Source organism: Momordica charantia (assembly GCF_013281855.1).
Source record: "Momordica charantia cultivar OHB3-1 chromosome 8 unlocalized genomic scaffold, Mcharantia_2.0 BLBB01000008.1, whole genome shotgun sequence".
In the NCBI taxonomy this organism is placed as follows: Eukaryota; Viridiplantae; Streptophyta; class Magnoliopsida; order Cucurbitales; family Cucurbitaceae; genus Momordica; species Momordica charantia.
The window spans coordinates 9,221,038-9,241,535 of record NW_028275166.1 but is presented as its reverse complement, the minus strand read 5'-3'; the positions used below and the strand labels follow the sequence as shown (position 1 = coordinate 9,241,535).

Genomic DNA, 20,498 nt, shown 5'->3' with positions numbered 1-20,498 from the left:
GTATCAATACCAAGATACAATGAGTTTTTTATGCTTCAAACTCGAAGTCGATATTGTATTATACTTTTTCTATAAAATTAACATGTTACATCATGCACACAAATGATACTATTAGGAACCTTTAGATAAAGTGTGAATTGATTTTTCCTTTTTAATTCCTTTAGAGAAGTACCTTTACTTTATCATTACAATTGTGGAGCAAAAGGTCGAGTCTTCACCCTAAAATATAATTTGTGTTAATCCACTTAGTTATCTTTCAATTGGCTAAAGATAAATTTATCCTTAATACCAAAGTCTAATAAGTATTAAAGACGTGTCTAAGAGTAAATCACTTTTGACATTGTTAAAATCACTTCAATTTTCATTATGGTAAATTAAAAAATTGATTTTAGGAAAACTTAAAATCATTTTAAATTAATTTTTAAGGTATCACTTATATGGTGATCTTGAAAAATCAATTACACTAATAGCCGCTCTAATTTTGTATTACTTTTGCAACAATTTTCACCTAAAATTAATGAGCAAGTCTTTTATACTGCCAAAACGAGCATAACTAAGCGGTAATTGGTATATACCTCTAATCAAAAGAATTTGAAAATACATGGACTAAATCGTTAAAAATTAAAGTTCATGACTCAAATATGTTTTTTAACCTAGAAATAAATATTTATTTTGTTAAATAGGCAGCAATATTATACATAACCAATTTTTTTTCATACCCAATATCAAGGCTTACTATTAGATTGCAGTCTACCAAATATATGTTTTTTTATACACAATATCAAATTGTTTACTACTTACATTACAATATACCCAATAATTTCATTTTCATATCTAATATCAAATTGCTTACTAGAACATTACAATATACACAATTTTTTTTTCATATCTGGTCACAAATTACTATGTATCATTGTCAACATGAACATAGTTCAACTGGTACTTGAAGCACATATTTCTAATCAAAAAGTTTTGAGTTCGAATCCCCACCTATATCCTTACGTAAAGATTCATATAAAACCGTATTATAATACACCCAAAATCACATAAATATTTATTATTTTTTATGTTATTTAATCCTTATACTTCCAAGAATTTTTGTTTATTCCTACAATTTTGCATAACAAACTATTGGGTTAAAATCTATTTTGGCCTATGACGAACTTTCATATTCACTTTAATTCGGCCCTCTTTAAGCTTTCAAACATTTTGTCGTCTTTCAAATATAAATTACATAATTTCTCAACTTTCAAATATTTAGTTTTAGTTCTTAAACTTTACATATTTATTAGTGGAGGATTCCTAACAAAAACCTAAATAATCCATATCAAAACTCGACAATTAACCTATACTAAATTATAGCTAAACACTTGTTGCACCAGAAACATATATATTATAAGATAAATGAACAAAGAAATCACATAAATGACTAAAACAATCTCTTATTAGCTCACTAATCAAATAAAATAGAAAGTCAAATTTCTCTCTCATGCATATATTATATTGCGATGGAAATTGATTGGTTTGGGGGAACAAAGAGAGAGTAGTAATTACCTTTTTTTTTTCAAAAAATTAGGAGGTTGAGGATGACATGATGAAATGCCATAAAATTTTAGTTATTAATTTATGTGGCACTAAAGAAAAGGCTTAAATTCTTCAATAATAAATAAATAAATAAATAAAATAATGAAAAAGGCATAAAGCCAGCTTGTCCCTGATTGGTCAGAAACACTCGACTATTATTGGATCTATCATCCATCGAATCACAATGGTCGTGCCAAGCAAAAACCAACCTCCACCCATGAATTAGTTTTTTAATTTTAGTTTTAACGTAAAATGTTTAATCTCTAAATTTACAAATATTTTATTTTAATACCTTAAAAAAATTAAAAAGAATATCACGAAATTCGAACCTCCCATCCAAGTTGAGGAGCTATTTTAGTCATTAATTAAAATCTGAATATTTGATTTCATATAGTTTTATGAATAAGTATTTTTTTTAATTAAATAACATGTGACGGTGGAGATTCGAATCTCTCCAACCTTTTGACGATGATTTGATCTAATAAGTGCTAGAAATTATGGTAATAGGTTAGATATTTGGTTTGAATTTTTTGTTTAAGGATTAACGGTGTGACTAATATATATATTATATAGCTTAAGGAATCAAAATTTAGGATCCAAAACATGATCTTTAAACCTAGGGGTTTATTTTAAGTTATAAATGGAATAAAATAAGTTTTTTTCTTTAGAAAAAGAAAAGACAGATACTTTTTTTAATTTTTAATTGGGAAAAAGATTACTGTTATCATTATTAGATTTGTTTAATGGATATGGACATGATATCTCACTTGGGCACATAAATTGGGAATAAAATATATGGATTGATATTATATTTTATTGAATGGCTACAAAGGGTAAGAAAAGGACATTCCCATTTCTTTTTTCATATTTCCAAAAAGGGTTCTTATTTGTTTGGATAATTTATGAGGCAACATAATAATTAAAAGCTTTTGCTTTTTTATCTTTTTTTATTTTCATTTTTTTAGTTAATCCTTCTTTAATCTATTGTCATTGTAAGGGCTGTCAAATGCCTACCTTCTCCACCATTAAAGCTATCTTTATAAAATTAAAACTTCTAATTTCATTTCAACATTTTGATTAATTATTTTTTTATGTTACTATTAATTGATAATAGAAAAATATGATATACCACAGTGAAGTGGGTCGACATGACATGACACTAATTGTCATATTAATGTAGATTGATGTAACATTGATTTTTTCAATTAAATATGATTTCTTATTTCAACTATTTTTAACCTAATAATTAGGATCATTCTAATTAACTTATACTATATATATATGATATATAAAGAAAAACTTTACAGTTTAGTTTGTATCTTTTTCTTCATTTATTCAAAATTAAAAGCTATCATTTTCTCTAAAATTATTATTCAGGACTATAATATATATTTCAATTCTTCTATTTGATTTTTTTTTTTTTTGAAAAGTTATATTTGATTTTTTTAATATCTACGTTCAATTTTTATAAGTAAATAACTTTTCATTCTAACAAATCAACCAGAATTGTAATGTGTACATAGACTATACTTTCAAATTTTGCATCTTTTTTCTTTTAATTAGTCCAATGACAAAATGGAAACTTCCATGAATTGACTTACCTATGAGAAAAAGAAAAGTATAATTTAACCTTTCTTTTAAATTTATTTTAGAAAACCTGGATGTGCTACTCTGTCATTTGTAGAATATTACTTTAGGAAAGAAATAACATATCCAATTATAAAATGGTAAAAATAGCCAATTCAGATATGCCCAATACACTGGTTACTCAGTTGTTTGATCATGATTTTTGACCAAGTCTACGGCTCTAACTCCTCAAGACCACATGCTAGCAAGTAGAGGACTTGTAAAAGAGAATAAGTACTTCGACATTTAGGTCAGTAGTCGGTCGATATTTACTCAAGAGAAATATAGTTTCGTGTACCTGAAAATGAGGCAAGAGGTCTCTATTTATAGTTTGAGCTTCTAACAGGGCTTCCGACAAGTTTCCAACAGCTCGAGAATCGCAGCATGTTGTCGTAGACGATGCCAGAATTCAATTAATGCAAAAGTGTCCTTAATTTGATCAGCTCGACTGATGACTCTGACATCTGATATAGAAGTTTAAGCTCGACTCGACTGATAACCCAGACGTCGACCTTGGTATGAGACTTAGGTCAACTCTCATACAACATAAGTCGCAACTGTCTCCGATAGTTCGACTCGACCTCTTATGAAGGTCTAAGTTGTAGTTACTTCTACGTGTGGATCTTCATGTTAATTCATCATTGTTGGTTATATCATGTATCGACATGTGTCTTTGCCTCCAACGATTCGTAATGTACTAATATATCTACTAACATCCATTATAATTTTAAATTATGCTTAAAAAAGGCATAATTTTAATTTTTAATGGCAAAGATGCTAACTACTAACAAATTTCTGTTATTGTCAAGGAGCAGATCGCTGGCCCCTAAACTTTTGTTAAATTAAATATATTTTGCATATTTGATAAAAGAGGGCTTTTGGTCCATTGGCTTTCAAGGGCCTCAATATATTCTCTGTCTTCATGAATTAAAATGGTGATTTTTTATTTTCTTTGATAAATTAAATATATTGGGCATGTTTGATAAGAAAAACCCACATCATTTTTTTTTCTAAATATGCATGCCACCACATTTTTCTATTGCGTTGAATATCGATATATCAAAGGACTAAAATAAACAATATCGATATATCAAAGGACTAAAATAAAGTATTTCCTAATATTTAGAGTTCTATTATACTATTTTGAAATCTATCAGTGAAATAGAATTATTCTCCACACTTAAAAAGATCATATTTATCCTATATTAAGTATTCTTAAAAGGTATGTTATTTTTTTAATATTCGATTAATGAAACTAATATTTTATTATTATTATTATTATTATTATTATTATTATTTTAAAATATGACTTTTAAACTTTTAGTAAAGTTTATTGATTTTTAGCAATAGTTAAGAAATCATTTCATAATATATATCAAACAAAATAATATATTTCCTATTTAATTTCAAATGTTACATGTTAAATTTTAAGTAAATTACCGATGTTTTAAAATATTTTGTTAAAGAACATCTTTTTTCTTAATGTAATTCAAGAAATTTTAGTTTTAAGATCATATTAAATTTATTATTTTAGATTATGTCTGGGTTTATAGTTTATTTATTGAGTAGCATGAGATAAATATGAATTTTTAAATATAGTAAGAAAAAGTTTAAATTTTTCGAAACCTAGTATAATTTAAATTAATAAGTCAAACTTAAATATATTGTAAAATATATTTTGAAAAAATGTTAAAAGTTATGCTATATTTGAAAAAAAAAAAGAAAAGTACATATTAAAAATTTTGCTTTAATAAATTCATTACATTATATATAATTTTAGGGTTTAGTTTGTTTTAATCGAGTTAAATATACTCCATGATGCCTAATCTTTGGAAATTCTTCAATTTAGTCATTCATCTTTTAAAAGTCTCAAATTTACCATCAACGTAACCAAAATTTTAAATTTAGGCCCATATCTAAAACAATTATTAAAAGTTATTAATATAAATCCAATGTGTCACCAAATTAGTGCTTTATTAACATATTTAGATATATGAAAATTTGTTAATCAAATATATGGATTAGATTTGTTGATAAGCAAATTCATACCCATATAGCATTGGAGCGCATCTTTTATGTTAGGAAAAATTTGTCTAATATGCAATATATCTAGTCCTTTAATAGGCTTAATATCGACCAAACTGAACTCTTCTTCGTTTTCTTTTTCTAACCTTCCAATTGTTGAACTTTAACTAATGGATCTATCTTGGTTGTCAATGCTACTAGTCTACCATATCTCCATCTATAGCTCTGTGCATTCTTTGTCTCTCAATCTCTCAGATCACTTTGCAACACCAAATCTAGCTAGTTGTGTACACGGTAGATGTCAAGTGGCCAATAACCACTAACTCGAATCCTTTAGTGAGTTTCCACATGTTTCAGCAAACTCACTTCTACAATCATTGTCATCCAACTTCCATGTAGATATTAAATTCAATATAATGTTGGGTATGAACCTGACATCATTCAGAATCAACTGAGTCTCACTGTCGATCTTCAGACCAATATCTCAAATTCATCTGGTCTTGGAGAGCCTGCCATTTCTTGTCCTCACCATGTCATAGTTGTCTGCTGTTATAGGGAAGGAAAACGATCCAGACGAGACGAGAGGTCGGACCACAAAATAAGAGGAAGCCCAAGATCATCGACGAATGGGACCGGCCCAATTTGAAAGTCGACGCACCTTGGGGCCGAGACCACCTTGACGTCAGCCGCCTGTCTTGGTCTTCGAGCCAAGACACGACCCGATCTCTTCCACCCGGTCCCTATGCCAACCGATCGAATACCGTGCTTGGGGCCTAGTGGACGATCTCTCTATGAATCATTGGGCATGCAAAACTAAACGTGTAGGGCTCATTTAAAAGGTTCTGAAACCTTCCAAACGACTATAAATCAGTCATGTTGCCTAACCCTAACGTAAGCCCGGGTGATACACTGAAATCCTATTATTCATCTACTCTCCTTGCTGACTTAGGCATTAAAGCCCATGTGATAGGAGTCAGACCAGTCTAGTCATGTTGCCTAAAAACATTCGGTCTCTCTATTCTCACTCCTACTATGTCTCTAATGTCTGTCTTCATGATCACATTTTGTTTTCTTTTGCCTTTTCTTTTTTTTGCCTTTATGTTAAATCGCAAGTGTTGAACTCGAAGAAGTGCTGGAACTAGAAGTGGATGCGGAATTTCTACTCTTTTTCCTATGTATCTCCTTAGCAATTGCAGCATCACAAATCTTAGAAAATTTCAAACTCTTGTTCCCTAACGAATTAGACATAGCCTTCTTCATCATTTTCTAGCTATTAGACAAATAAGTCAATAGAAGAATAACATTCACCTCATTAGTAAAGGTAATCTTCACAGACACTAACTCATTGATCAGGTTAGTGACTTCATTTATGTAAGAGTTGGCCGACGCCTTTCATCCATGCAAATGTTGAAATATTTCCTAATGACATATGTCTTGTTGTTGACAAAGGATTTTTCATATCTGTTCTTCATTGCTTCCATCAGACTTATCGCCGTTGTCTCATTCGCCACAAGACTCACTATATTAATCGTTAAACATAGTCTTATAGTTGCAACTGTCATTCATCCGTTTCTGTCCATTCTTTATCCATCATCTCAAGTGGTCATTCGTACAAGGTTTTGTGTATCTTCTTGCAGGTTAAGTAATCTTTCATCTGATTCTTCTAAAAACCAAAATTTACTCCCTCGAACCTCATAATTCCTTCAAAATAGAGTTCTCAATTGATTCCATAACTTTCCTTACAGCTCTAATACCAGTTGTTGGGAAAAATATGCTAATATGCAGTACACCTAGTCCCCTAACACAAGTTGCCCAAGAGTCTCATTCTCCTTCACTGCTTTGCCAACAACTACCATTGCCCTTAATTCTTTATCACTCTCAACCAACCCTAAACGAAGAAGCAAATGATGTTTAAATATATCGTTGTAGTGTTGAGACAACGCACAAATCCATGTAGGGTCAAAGACATGTCCACACGCCTCTTTTTTTTCTTCTTATCTGTGGCAACATTGAAACGATGTACACAATGTCTCCATGATGTACCATTGACCAGCAAAGCTCTACAACAACCTCAACTATTTTTCACTCTTTTCTTCAAGCATGTTTTGGCTCCACATTTCCAACCATTTTCGGATCTAAAAGTTTCAATAAAACAATTATTTAATTAGTTATGAATTTTTTGTTAATAAATTTTAACAAATCTATACTATATATAGGACTAGGGAGGAGAATATTTACCTTTCATTAATTTTTGGAGAATATTTACCTTTCATTAATTTTTGCCCTCAACTTTTCAAGATATACTCATTTTACTCCTCACGGGACACGATTATTTGAAGGTGTCTGTTGAGATAAATTAATCTAAAAGAGTTGCGACGACAAAGTGATGCATCCATCCGCGTATAAGTGTGATTGCAAACCATTTATAAAAGAAAAGAAAACCATGTATTTTTTTTTCTTTTGCTCAAAACTCATGTTCGAGACACTACTTGTAAACCTTCCCTCGAGAGGGAGAATTGTGTGGTTGGGCAGAAACAGGTAGTGCAAGTGATTGACAATGATGAAAAAAGATGAAAGTAATGAGAGTTGTGGAAATTGGAGACCTCCATTAGTGACGATGAAGACGACGTTTATTTATTTTTTAATTGTTGATGAATTATATATATGAACTTAGGCCTCTATCGTCCTATTTTAAATGGTTAAGGATGCTTTGGTTCAATTTCATTTGATTCGCATGGGTCTACAAGATAAGTTTTTTATTTTCATATTCAAAAATTATGAAATGAGTTTTTAGACTCTTCGCCAAAATCTTTTGGTTTATTCAAAAGAGAACATCACAAAAAGAGACTCTATCATATTCTCACAAGGATAATCAACCAGAACCCGAGATCATATAAAAATTTAAGTCCTCAATAATTTGAATACTGTAATTTATTTTCTAAAACCCTTTACATTCACTATTCAAACAAAATGTTTCATACTAATTATTTGCTAATTTATATTGAACATTTTTTTACTCTTCATATTATATTTCTAAACTTTAATATATTAACTTCCAATATAATGTTGTTGTTAAAAACTTTTTAACTTCAAATATTTTCTTAAAACAAGGTTCCTAATGATGTTTTTTTTCCAATATATTGTCATACTAGAAACTTTGTACACTATGCATATGATTTATTTTTCCTAAAATTTGTAATGTTTAATTTTATGGTATCATTAACTTCTTTTCAAATTTGTTTAATGTCTTACTTTCCTTGTTTAAATAAAATTTTGTTAAAAATTTTGAAGTATTATTGAAAATAATAATAATAAGAAGCAACTTCATAAAAAAAATTAAAAATAAGAGGCAAATCTTTTTAAAAAACTAAGGATCGGTTGGATAACAATTTTGATTTTTTGTTTCTCTGTTTTTATAAAACAAAAACTATATAGGTTTGATAACTGTTTTTTAAAAAACAGAAAAATAAATCTGTGTGCTAACTATAGAATTTTAAAATTTAGATTTTAGAATGTATGGAAAAAAAAATTTGATTAGTATCATACTTTATTCACAACATATTATGATTAAAATATATGTTAAAATTTTAAAATATAACTTAATATATTATTTTATAAAAATAAGAATAAATTCTTTAAAAAAATCATTAGCAATTTTTTTTTCAAAAACTTAAGATTTTATATTTTTTTAAATAGAGATTGGAAAAAATTCTATAGAGCAAAAGAAAAAAATAGAATTATCTAATTCAATTGTAATTACTTTTAATAACTACTCTATCGTTCACATGATTTGATGGGGAAAAATACTCTTTTTATGGATGAAGAAAAAATTTTATTGTTAATATCAACATATTTTTTGAGTTGTCTTTCCACTCTTCATTCCATACAAATCTTGACCCGCATATATTTTTGTGTTATAAAAAATAAATTATACTTTTCAATGAAGAAAATTAATAATTATTTAATCTAAAATATTGTGTTAAAATAATATTTCTTAACTTTTATTTATTTACTATGGAATAATAATCCAATTATTATGCAGTTACCTTTATCAATTTTTTCTTTTTAGCTTTTTATGGTTTCACCACAAAATATTACATTCCAAAATTTCTAAACCACGTGCAATAATGTGAATCTAACTAGTTATTTGTAAAAGAAATTTAACTGAAAATTTTTAACACAGAGAGGATATAAAATTTTATTTATTTGAAGAATAATCCCTATTATCTCTCGCGATCCCTAATATCTCTCCCTCTATTTTTATTTTAAATCTTTTATAAGGTAGGCATGCATTCCTCGTGTCTATTTGTGTAAGGATCTTTTGGTATTTTTATAATTGTTGCATATCCCTTTCGATATTTTTATAATTATTTTCAATTTATAAATCTTTTTTAAAATATCCATTTAGCTTACTTTTAATTGGACACATGGCTTATTCGAGATTTTTTCAATGTTTTCATTGAGAGCATTTTTTAAGATAATATTAATAGACTATTTTGCATTATTTCAATGAGATAAATGATTAAACAATATTATGCTTAGTTATATATCATGTCATCGCTTTAATATTTTAATTTGAAAGCTTCAGGTTTTGGTCTCATTTAATAAACATTTCACTTTTTATTTTTCATTTTAAAAAATTATGTTTGATTTTTCTATCTTAAAATGATCTCTTGGTTAAAATTTTAAAAACAAAATTAAAATCTAGAAACTAATTATTTTAAATTTTGAAAACTATTTTAAAAGGAAGATACCAAAACAAAAGAGGCGCATAAGTCTAAGTGGTATGTTTTTTTTTTTTGTCTTAATTAAATTTTAAAAACAAAAAATTCAAAACAAAATATATAGTTTTTAAAAACCTTCCATTGTTTGGAAGACTGATATTTGAATATTGATATTTTATTTAGTAACTGCGATAATTAACATCTATCTCTAATAAAAAAACTTATAATAAAAAACTTATAATTTTTCTTCCATCTCCGTTTGTTGTACTAAAATATAAATAAATAAATAAAACCTTACATCACAACCTCAGAAGGCCAATCCTGAAGCCAAATTTTGTCTTTATCTCTATCAAGAAGGTGAGCCACGCAATTGCCTTCCCCCTCATGAAACTTATTTTATTTGTTTAATATTTAAAAACACATATTTTAGTTTGCCATTTATATAAATATATATATTTTTATTAATCAGAATAAAAATTGTTGGTAGGTAGATGGAAAAAATAAAATAAAATTTGCAAAATAATTAATAAGGAAATTGTGGGTTCCACCTAATAGAAGAGATAAAATGACAAAAATATTGAAACTATAGACAAATATTTATCGAGCAATTCACATCAATTTTATGATTTTTTTTTTAATTACAAATTTAGTTATTAAACAATTTAGGAGAGTTTAAAAGATCCCTAAATTTTAAAACGTTTTTAATAGGTTATTAAATTTTAAAATGTCTAATATACCCTAAATTTTTATTTTTTATCTAATAAGTATTTGGCTATTCGATATTATTATATGGATTTAATTTTGTGTCCAATAAAATTCTGACATTTTAATTTAATATTTAGATAGTCATTTAAAGGCAATATTAGTAACTTATTAAGCACTTTTAAAGTTCAATCTTTATTAACCTATTTGGTATAAATTTGAAAATTAAAAAACTATTCCATACAATCCAAAAGTCATGAACTAAACTTATAATTTAACAAATTCTTTTTTGTGATATTCACAAAAATATCTAAGACGAAAATATTTCAGTCTATTTAAGATCTCAATAATTTCATCGACATTGATATTTAACTCACATCACATGACGTTCATGTCCAACACCTACGTCGTGGATGCCAGGCTGGTTGATTGAATTTAATGTTTGAGAGTGACATATCCAACAGAAAAAATGTGGTTCAGACAAGACAAAAAAGCATAGATGTCCCATCATTAATTAAAGAAAAGGCATTTTGTACATTTTGCTATTGGGGTCCGGGGCAAGGCAATAGACTTATAAGTTGCGAATTTAAAATAATTTCATCAACATTGATATTTAACATCTACGTCATTTACGTCGCAAATGTCCATTAGTTAATTGAATTTACTGTTTGAGAGTGACATGTCCGACGGAAAAATATCGTTCATACAGAGAATATATATATATATATATATACATACCTACGTACGTACGTACTTAATTAGAGATATCCACGGTATTAATTAAAAAAAACAACAATAATTTACACTCTATGCTACTGTGGTTTGTGACAAGACTGACATGTAAACCTTGTAAGTTACGGATTTAAGATCTCAATAATTTCATCGACATCGACATTTAACTCAAACCATCTAACACCTACATCCGACATCTATGTCGTGGATGTCAGGTAGTTGATTGAATTTATTCTTTTAGAGTGACATATCAAACCAAAAATGTGTGCTTCATCTAAATAAATAAATAAATACAATACAGATGTCTCCATCATGAATTAAAGAAAAAGCAATTCGTACACTGTGGTATTGTGTCTGTGGCAAGGCAATAGCCTGTAAGCCTTGCAAGTTGCGAATTCTACGTGCTCAAGTTATTGTCGTAGCATTTATAAGCTAAGACCACACCCTTGTTCGGCTTTTTCTTTGTTTTTGGTTCAACTCGAAATGGGCCTAGCAAACAAATTTTACTCTCTGTTTCAAAAATATCTCTATCTTTCTAAAAGGTTCAATATTAACATTTTAATTTTATATTAAAAAGTCCTTTTTCTCTATTGTCTAGAGATCGGTTTGTTTGTCCATTATCTATCTTTTTTGTCCTAATCGTTCCTTTTAAGAGTGAACATTTCCTCTCTTTTCAAACTTAATCTACACAAGCTTCCACGCTAATTATCATATCTTTCTAAATTATGTCACGTCGACTTTCGATTCAAAATATTAACGGATGTTTGTTCAAAGGGTATTTCTGAAACGTTTATGAAAAGTCAAAGATAGTAGTTAAAACTTTTGAAATGATAGAGAAATTTTTTAAACAGATGGCAAAGTTCAAAATTTTACATTTGGAATGTTTAAATATGGCCTTCAATTTTAGAAATTTAGAGAGGCAAAGATAGGAAAATTTTGAAATCTTAATTTTTATATGCAACTTCTTTTGTTAAGATATAAATTTGGTCGCTATAGTCTCAATTTGGTTCCTATGATTTTAAAAGTTTCAATTTCCCATAAGATCAAACTTACAATTTAGTGAATGCAGTGTCATGGTGAAATTTTAATTAAAAAAAATGAAAGAAACCAGATCATTACAAAAGCAGGACTAAGAAGGACAACCAACATTTTTTAAGTACTAAAGCTAAGATAATTGTTGTGTTTTGTTTACTTAAGTTTTAATATTAAATTATTAGAGAAAAGTTATATTTTTTTCTCCTGTGCTTCAGTCAGTGAGTCGTTTAGACTAAATTTTATCAAAATGAATACTAAATTTGAGTAAGTTAAGTTGTAAACTAATACTTTCAGTTAATTATTATTTCTCAAGTGTTGTAAAGATTTATGGTTAACTATGAGCGTTCTTACAAGAATATTTTGTAGGATCTAATTCATATTGTCAAATATTTTTTTTAGTGAATTTGAGCATTTTTACATTACCTGTGTAATTTCATAAATAAGTTGTGAGAATTTTATAGTTCAGTTTTGAATGTTTTACTGGAGTGTTCATGAGTTGAGTTGGGTTGGGTGCAACGCCATGTTAGGCTCAACCCTATCCTTGGGGTATTCTTCTAACCCAAACTAGCATTTATTAAATTACAAACTCAACCCAATTCAACCCATAAAAATTGGGTTGGGTTGGTTCGGTTCCATCGATTCCTTATCGTGTCATTATATGGAAGAAATGTGTCATTACATGAAAAAAAATGTAACATATATACTTTAATATCCATTAAAATCAAGTAAAACATATGAAATCAAATAAAAATGAGATTCATTCCCTCTATACATTGAAACATTATTAAGATCCCATAACCAGTGGACACAAAGTCTCCAAAATTCACATACTAAAACGTAAATAATATCTCACAAGAACGTAGTCTCCAAGATCCGTACACTATAATACATAAATAAGATCCCACACAAGGAAAAATTTATCGAAATATCAAAGGGAAAGCTAGCCGAAATAGAATCTCCGGGAGAGCGACCTAGCGAAAGCAAGATAAGAGAAGAGGAAGAAAAAAGTGGTGGCAAGAAGCGAAGAGAAGAGGAAGATGATCAGACGAAGAGAACTCGAAAAGAAGGCAAAACTATGAGAGAGATGAGAGAAAAATAACTTTAAAAAAGTAAAAACTCTAATGTTGATATAAGAAATGGGCTGGGCTTCTAAGATATTTATAAAAGAAAAAAAAAAGAGAGAGGACCTTATTAAGGCCCAAACTTGAGAAAAAGACTGGCCCAGCCACCAAACTTGTACAAAATGGACAAAAATAGCCTTCTTTATCATTTCCAATATATTGTGAGAATTGATGTTTGCTTATGCTAGTTAATTAAATATAAATATTTATTTAAAACTTATACACATCGTACATATCTACCAATTTGAATATAGTTCAACTGATCAAGTAATTTGCATATAATATCTTTAGTAATTGAGTTGCATTAAAACATGATCAATGATTAACATTCAATATATTTAATAAGTGATTTACTTCAACCTATTAAGTTAAAAATTGACATTTCACATAGTACTTATCCGAGGATTATTTAACCTCAAGCAACATAGTCAATTAGTTATTGACAGGGGATTCACACTAGACTAGTTAAAAATTATATATTAACCATACTTAAAAAAAAATAAAGAAAAAACATTTTTTGTCCTTGAGATTTGAAATTAATGTCTATTAAGTCATTTGAATTTCAAAATGATTACTTTTAATTAGTTTCAAAAAATGTTTTCAAATGATCCTTAAAGTTAATTGACACTACTAGTCAACTAACGAAAAAATGACTTACCTTCTTTGAATTCCCTTCAAGGAATACCTACCCCGATCTCGCCCCACTCCTGAACATCCCTATAGGAGCATTTACCTATTGAGCGGTGGAGGGACATTCGTAGAGATGAACTGAAATAAGGAGATGAGTAATGAGATCCTCAAAGTTGGGTCATTTTCTATTTTTATAAGAATTCCACGACCACTTTGATTCCATCTCAAAACCAATTGATAATAGGAATAGCCCATGTTATTATAAACTATTGTAACGTCTATTTTCTTTTCGATGTGGAATCCTTAATACAAAAGATAAATGGTCATATAGATTGGATCAAATATCATCTATTCCAACCATAATCATTAAAATACTTCTACTACTCATATATATGTTAAGGATCTCACGTTGAAAAGATAAAGAGATCTAATAAATGTTTAAAACAGACATGGATCACTCCTCTCATTGTTAATTTAGATGAAACCCATGAATATTAATATGGTATCATTGTCTAAAAAGGGCAAACGAACGTCCGATCAACATCGATGAGCCAAAAGAATCACGATCTTAAAGAGACATGTTAAGAATCTCACATTGAAAAGGTAAGAGACCTAATAAATGTTTCTAATAAATTACACCAATTGATTTTGAGATCAAACTCCATGAATATTGATAATATATACTTTCCTGTATAACAAATTCCGACTTTAAATGAAATGCCTTTAACCAACTTTTAATTTACAAATTGAGTCATCATACCACAACAATTTTCCTATGGATCAATACCAAGCAATAGAGGAACAATCCGTAGCAAAGGCTCTAAAGTGTTTGGCAAAAATTTTCTAGCAAAAAGGAAACAAATGGAAGTGGAAGAATTTTGATGATGATCTTGATCACATGTTGATTCAAACCTTATCCAATTCAAGAACTCATCGGTTATATCATTCCATCCAAATTTTCTTGGATGAGGGCCTCCCTTGGACCAATCAACCCAAGTAATGCTCCTATTACAATTCAACTGTGGCTCCAACATATTCACCAAAGTTGGTATGTAATGCTCGTCCATGTAGCAAGGGGGGAGGCAATGGCTCTTGAAGATCGGATAGTACCTCGTGTCGGAGACGATGCGGAGGGCAAGCTTGCGGTGTATCTCAAACCACTGGGAACCCTTTCGCCAATCGGTTACGTTCACCGCAGGTGACATTTTAGGGTTGTAGCGGCCGCGGCCGGACTTCCTCGGGTCATCGAAGGAGGCGAGAAAGCTTAGGTTTGAAGTGATGAGATGATTGTAGATGGTGTTGAAGTTGAACAATGGAATGCAAGAGTCTGAGAGGAGAACAAATCTTTGGTTTGACAAGTCTAGAAGGGCGTTGGCTAGAAGCCGTCTCTCTGCATCTATCATGCTTGAAGTTCCCCAATAAACAGGCTGCATATACAAGTCAAAGTAACTCTTTTTAGTTTTTAAAATTTGGGTATAATTTTTTCGGTTTAAATACTATTTTACTTTTCATCGATCATTTTGGTCTATACACTTTTAAAATGTTAATTTTGGTCTTTGTACTCTTAATTTTTTTCATTTTAATTTTAATACATTCAAAACGTTCATTTTGATTTTTGTATTTTTAATTAAAATCAACCTTTTTGATTCATGTTTGCAAAACTTTAACACAAATTTTGTACTAATGCAATTCTTTAATACAAAATTATGGCTACATTTCAAAAACTGATTGAGTGTAGTATTATTTACTAAAAAGTGTGATTAGAAAAACAAGATAAAAAGAAAATGTAGTGTCCAAAACCGTCACTCTTTCAAAAGTCCAAAGGCCAAAATTAAAGTTTGTGAATAAAAACTGAAACTTTAAAGACTTTAAAACTAATGAATGGTATATGAATCAAAATAGTATTTAAATCAATTTTTTAAAAGCGTGAGAAGGTAAATAAATTATGAGGTAAATATATAAATATCATAAAATAAATATGTATTTTTAAATATAATTTAAAATTTTGCTATCTCCAAAACATTTTTTCTTCCTTCTAAGCCAGGATCGAACCCTTCTTTTGTTCTAACTCTTCGGACAACTAGTAAACTTTTACCTAGCTGCACGTATTTCAACAATATTTCTACATTTTAAGACAATTTTAATAAAAATATGAACTATATATCCTTATCAACAAAGTCCCGTTTAATGGCTATTTTATTCTCAAATTACAAATAGTTAAAGATTATCTATAAAAAAAATACCATCATTGAAATCTTCTATTTGAGAATATATATATATATATTGAAAACTTAAATTTATAGTATTGCTATTGAATTATCAATTCATCCAAAAGAATTACAGTAAAAATTGTTGGGTTTGTAGGTACAAACAAAGTCTTATGTTGGTTAGGGAAATGAGTGATCATGGTATATAAGGAAGAACAGTTATCTCCATTGGTACGAGGTTTTTAAGTGAAATCAAAAACAAAGTTGTGAGGACTATATCTAAAGCGGACAATATCATATCATATATTGTGGAGATACTTAGAGTACGAGGGATATCATTGTCCTCAACAAAAATTTACAAAAGTTTAAATATCAGACACCCTAATGTACCTGATGTTAAATCACCCACCAATCTAAAAGTTTAACACGGAAAATATAATGTTGTATGCAACCAAAGAAACTAACCTGACTAGGGATTCTTCTACCGTAAAACACAGAATCTTGAGGGATTTCATCAGCATAAGAAGGATGTGGATGAACATAAATGGAGTAGAACCCATGATGGCCCTTAAAGAACTTCTCCCACAGAACCGCCAGTGGCAAAGGCCCCGCCGTCAAGAACATGAAGGCCACCTTCGGAGCAGAGTTATTGAGCTCCTCAATTCTTGGAACCATGGTTGCTCTCCAGAACAGCTCCTCGTCGGTCATGTTGTGGAGGAGAGAGCTTTGTTGTTCAAGGGAAACGCTTGAAGAGGCGTTAGATAAGACTAGAATCGTCGTCGATGACGTCGGGGGCGGAGGGGAGGGCGGTTGTGGCGGTGGCGGAGAAGACGGGGTCGGAGGGGAGGAAGAAGGAGGAGGTTGGGGAGTGAGGGAGAATGTTTTGAAGTATAAGCAAAGGATGATTCCAAGAGAGAAGCCTACAAGAAAGAAGAGGAAATGGAAGACATGTTTGAGGTGTAAATGGGGATTGTGGCACTTGGGAATCCATTGTGGCTGCTTTTGATCAAACCCCATCTTCTAATTTTCTTCAATCTAGAGAGAGAGTGGTGGGAAAGATGTGGGAGTTTTGGTTTGGATTTATTTGTATATATAGGTGTAGAGATTCAATAATGTATTTCGTAAATAAGTCTTTTATCCACTAGAGCGTTGTTCAAATATTTTTGGAGAGTACTTGAAAGTGAAGTTATAGAACCAGATTTCTATGTTTCATACCCTTAGAATTAATAGTATTAATTTAATACTATTTCCAAGGCAATTAGCTCGTCTTTTTTTTCTTATTCTGATTTCTATAATTGGATAATATATTGCATATGGGGGAAGATAGAGAAATAATTGGTGAGGAATTGACTTTAAAATGAGACATTTTTTAATTAAGAAAAATGTAAAAGAAGAAAAACAGTTGCCGACTTTCAAATTAAGAGTAATTTTTTGGTGTGATAATTAGAGAGAGGGAGTTTTTTTTTTTTTATTATTTGTATGTATAGATATTGGAACAATATATATTTAGGTGCTTAATCCATTAACACTCTTCTTTACAACTAAGCACCAACAAAAATTTTGACGGTTTTTTGTTTTTTTTTTTCTCTCTCCAAGAACTTTATTCATTTCCTATTTGTAGAAAAAAAAAACTCTCATTATTTACTTATTCATCGTTAAATGGATCGATCTAGCAATGATAAAACTTGTATTATAGTCAAAATGAACATGGTTTAGTGATAATTGACATATATCTCCAACTATGAGGTTGTGAGTTCGATCTCCCACCCCACATGTTATACTAAAAAAAAGTATATTATATTTAATGAATCACAATAAATTTTATCTTACTATGTATAATAGCATGAAATACATATAAGCATAGGAATAAAAATTGAAAAAGTTTTTTTTTTAATATTTCTCTCTCGCATTTATCAAAATTTTAATGGTAATCAATAAAAGATGAATATTCATCGGTAAACGCCTAATATTTTTTCTAACTAGCCTTTAAAGGACTGTGTGAAGTTAAGAAACTTCAAACTTGGCATGCTTTACACAATGATGCCAATATAGAATGCATTGAAAGTTTAGGGGCAAGTAATATATAATCTTTGAAAAACTATTACTATTTCCAAAGACAAATTAGCTTGTCTTTTTTTCATTCTGATTTCTATAATTTGCATTGCATGTGGGAAGATAGAGGAATCATAGGTGTTGAATTGACTTTAAAATGGGAGTTCCTAAAATTTTAAATTAGTAATGGACCCATTCAACACTTTTTTTTTTTAATTCATAGGCCTATTAGATATAAAATTATTTTTGGTACAAATTTGTTAGTCACTTTAAAATTCCAGACCTATTTGATACAAATTTTTACATACCACTTAAAAGATCCAGGAACTAAATTTGTAATTCAAGGGAAAAAAAAAACCATGAATATCACTAAAGTAGAGGTTCTTTCTGATCTTTGGATTGGAGAAATCAATTTCCATATCACTATTTATAATATGATAAATTTAGAAATTGAAATGAAGAGTTTTTTTTTTAAATACCAATATAAAATATCTCTTAAAAAATTAGTTGTACAAATACAATTTTGTTGTACTTCTGTTCTTAAAAAGGTAATTAAAAAATCGTATTCAATATATAGTCCCACTAATTAATCCTTTAAGCGTTCATCATCCATATGTTATCAATGATATAATATGTTTTTATCATAATAATGAAATGTGAACAAGATTTGAACAAAAAAAAAATGTGAACAAGATTGTAAAAGTTGTCACCCCAATTTGAAGTTTTATTATTATAATTTGATTGAGCAAAATCAAATATTATATAGGGCCATGTGAGTCAAACTCTTGTAGTTAGGTCTACAACTTACTCTACGCGCAAAGAAAATTAGCTTTTGAGAGTCAAAGTTAAGGAAGGAAAAAATTTAGTCAATTAAAGTTGATAATAAATGTGAAGTGAGGAATTTGCAAAATGATTCTCGATCCTTCAAATAGTGTATTTAGCTTTATTTAAAAGCTTCTAAGAGTCTATTAATCAAGAGTAACGATGAAGTACGGTTCGACGGTAGGCAAATAGAGTATGTCGAACATGTCGAACAATTATAACTTCAAACAATCTTTGTCGAACTTCACTGTCTCTAGGTGCAATTCTTCCCACAAATCTTGAAGATAATTGTTAAATAGACACGATCTTCATACGTGATATCAATGGTTATCTTTTTAAAATAATACCAAAATATTGAAGAAATGAGGTATACGAATTTTTGAATTAAGCACGATTACTCTAAAACTCATTACTGACAAAATCTTCGGAGTGCTAACTCCTTGCCTTAACTCCTTACCTTGCAGGATATCTTCTTCTTCAAGTAGTCTTGGAGACATTAATGCTTTGGCCAATTCCGAAAACAAGTAGGATTGTGAAAATCAACCGTAGTATTTTATTTACTGTCTAGTCATAAATTTACCTTTAGATGATTTTCTATTTAGGTTTCATGTTTTTCCAAATCAACCAGACAACAACAAAGTTCTAGTTGATCTTACTTCTTGATCAATAATATCCTTTTGTAATTTGTTTTTTTAGGGATGTTTGGTTCGTTGTTTTGACATGGTTTATTAAGTCTAAATTTGTTAAGTCTCGTTTTAATTATTAAACTAGGGTTTGTTAAATCTATGTTTGGTTGGTGTTAAGTCTCGGTTTGTTAAGTTTGTTAAGTTTGTGTTTTGTTAAACTAGATTTATTAAACTTTGTTTGGTTGGTTGAGTTTAATTTTCTTTAAAAAAAATATATAATTTATAAACTAATTATTTAATTTTACAAAAGTCCATTTTCTTTTGAAATTAGGAAATATTATTTTAAGGATATATAAAATATTTTTAATACATTTGTCCATCTATTTTTTTCCAACGATTAATTTTTAAAATAAATATTCAATTATCTTTTCAAGGAAATCAAAGTGTAAACAAGAGTATACAAATTCATTCGACATAAATTTTACCGTAGAGAAAATGTTATCAACAATTTATTTAATTTTTCACTATTTACTATCTTAAGTAAATTTGGTTACTTAATTATTCTAAAAAAATTGATTATTTAATTATCATCAATATTACCATTAAATTTTT

The 20,498-nt window shown here is 29.1% G+C and overlaps 1 protein-coding gene across 1 annotated transcript; it reads right to left on the bottom strand.

Annotated features, from left to right (window-relative positions):
- Nucleotides 1-14,831: 14,831 nt before the first annotated feature.
- On the bottom strand, nt 14,832-17,429 carry LOC111016883 (Core-2/I-branching beta-1,6-N-acetylglucosaminyltransferase family protein). Its single transcript, XM_022292437.2, has 2 exons — nt 16,852-17,429; nt 14,832-15,606 (listed from the first exon to the last, which is right to left on the bottom strand). The coding sequence occupies exons 1-2, from the start codon at nt 17,401-17,403 to the stop codon at nt 14,953-14,955; spliced, it is 1,206 nt and encodes a 401-aa protein (XP_022148129.2). The 5' UTR covers nt 17,404-17,429; the 3' UTR covers nt 14,832-14,952.
- Nucleotides 17,430-20,498: the final 3,069 nt, after the last annotated feature.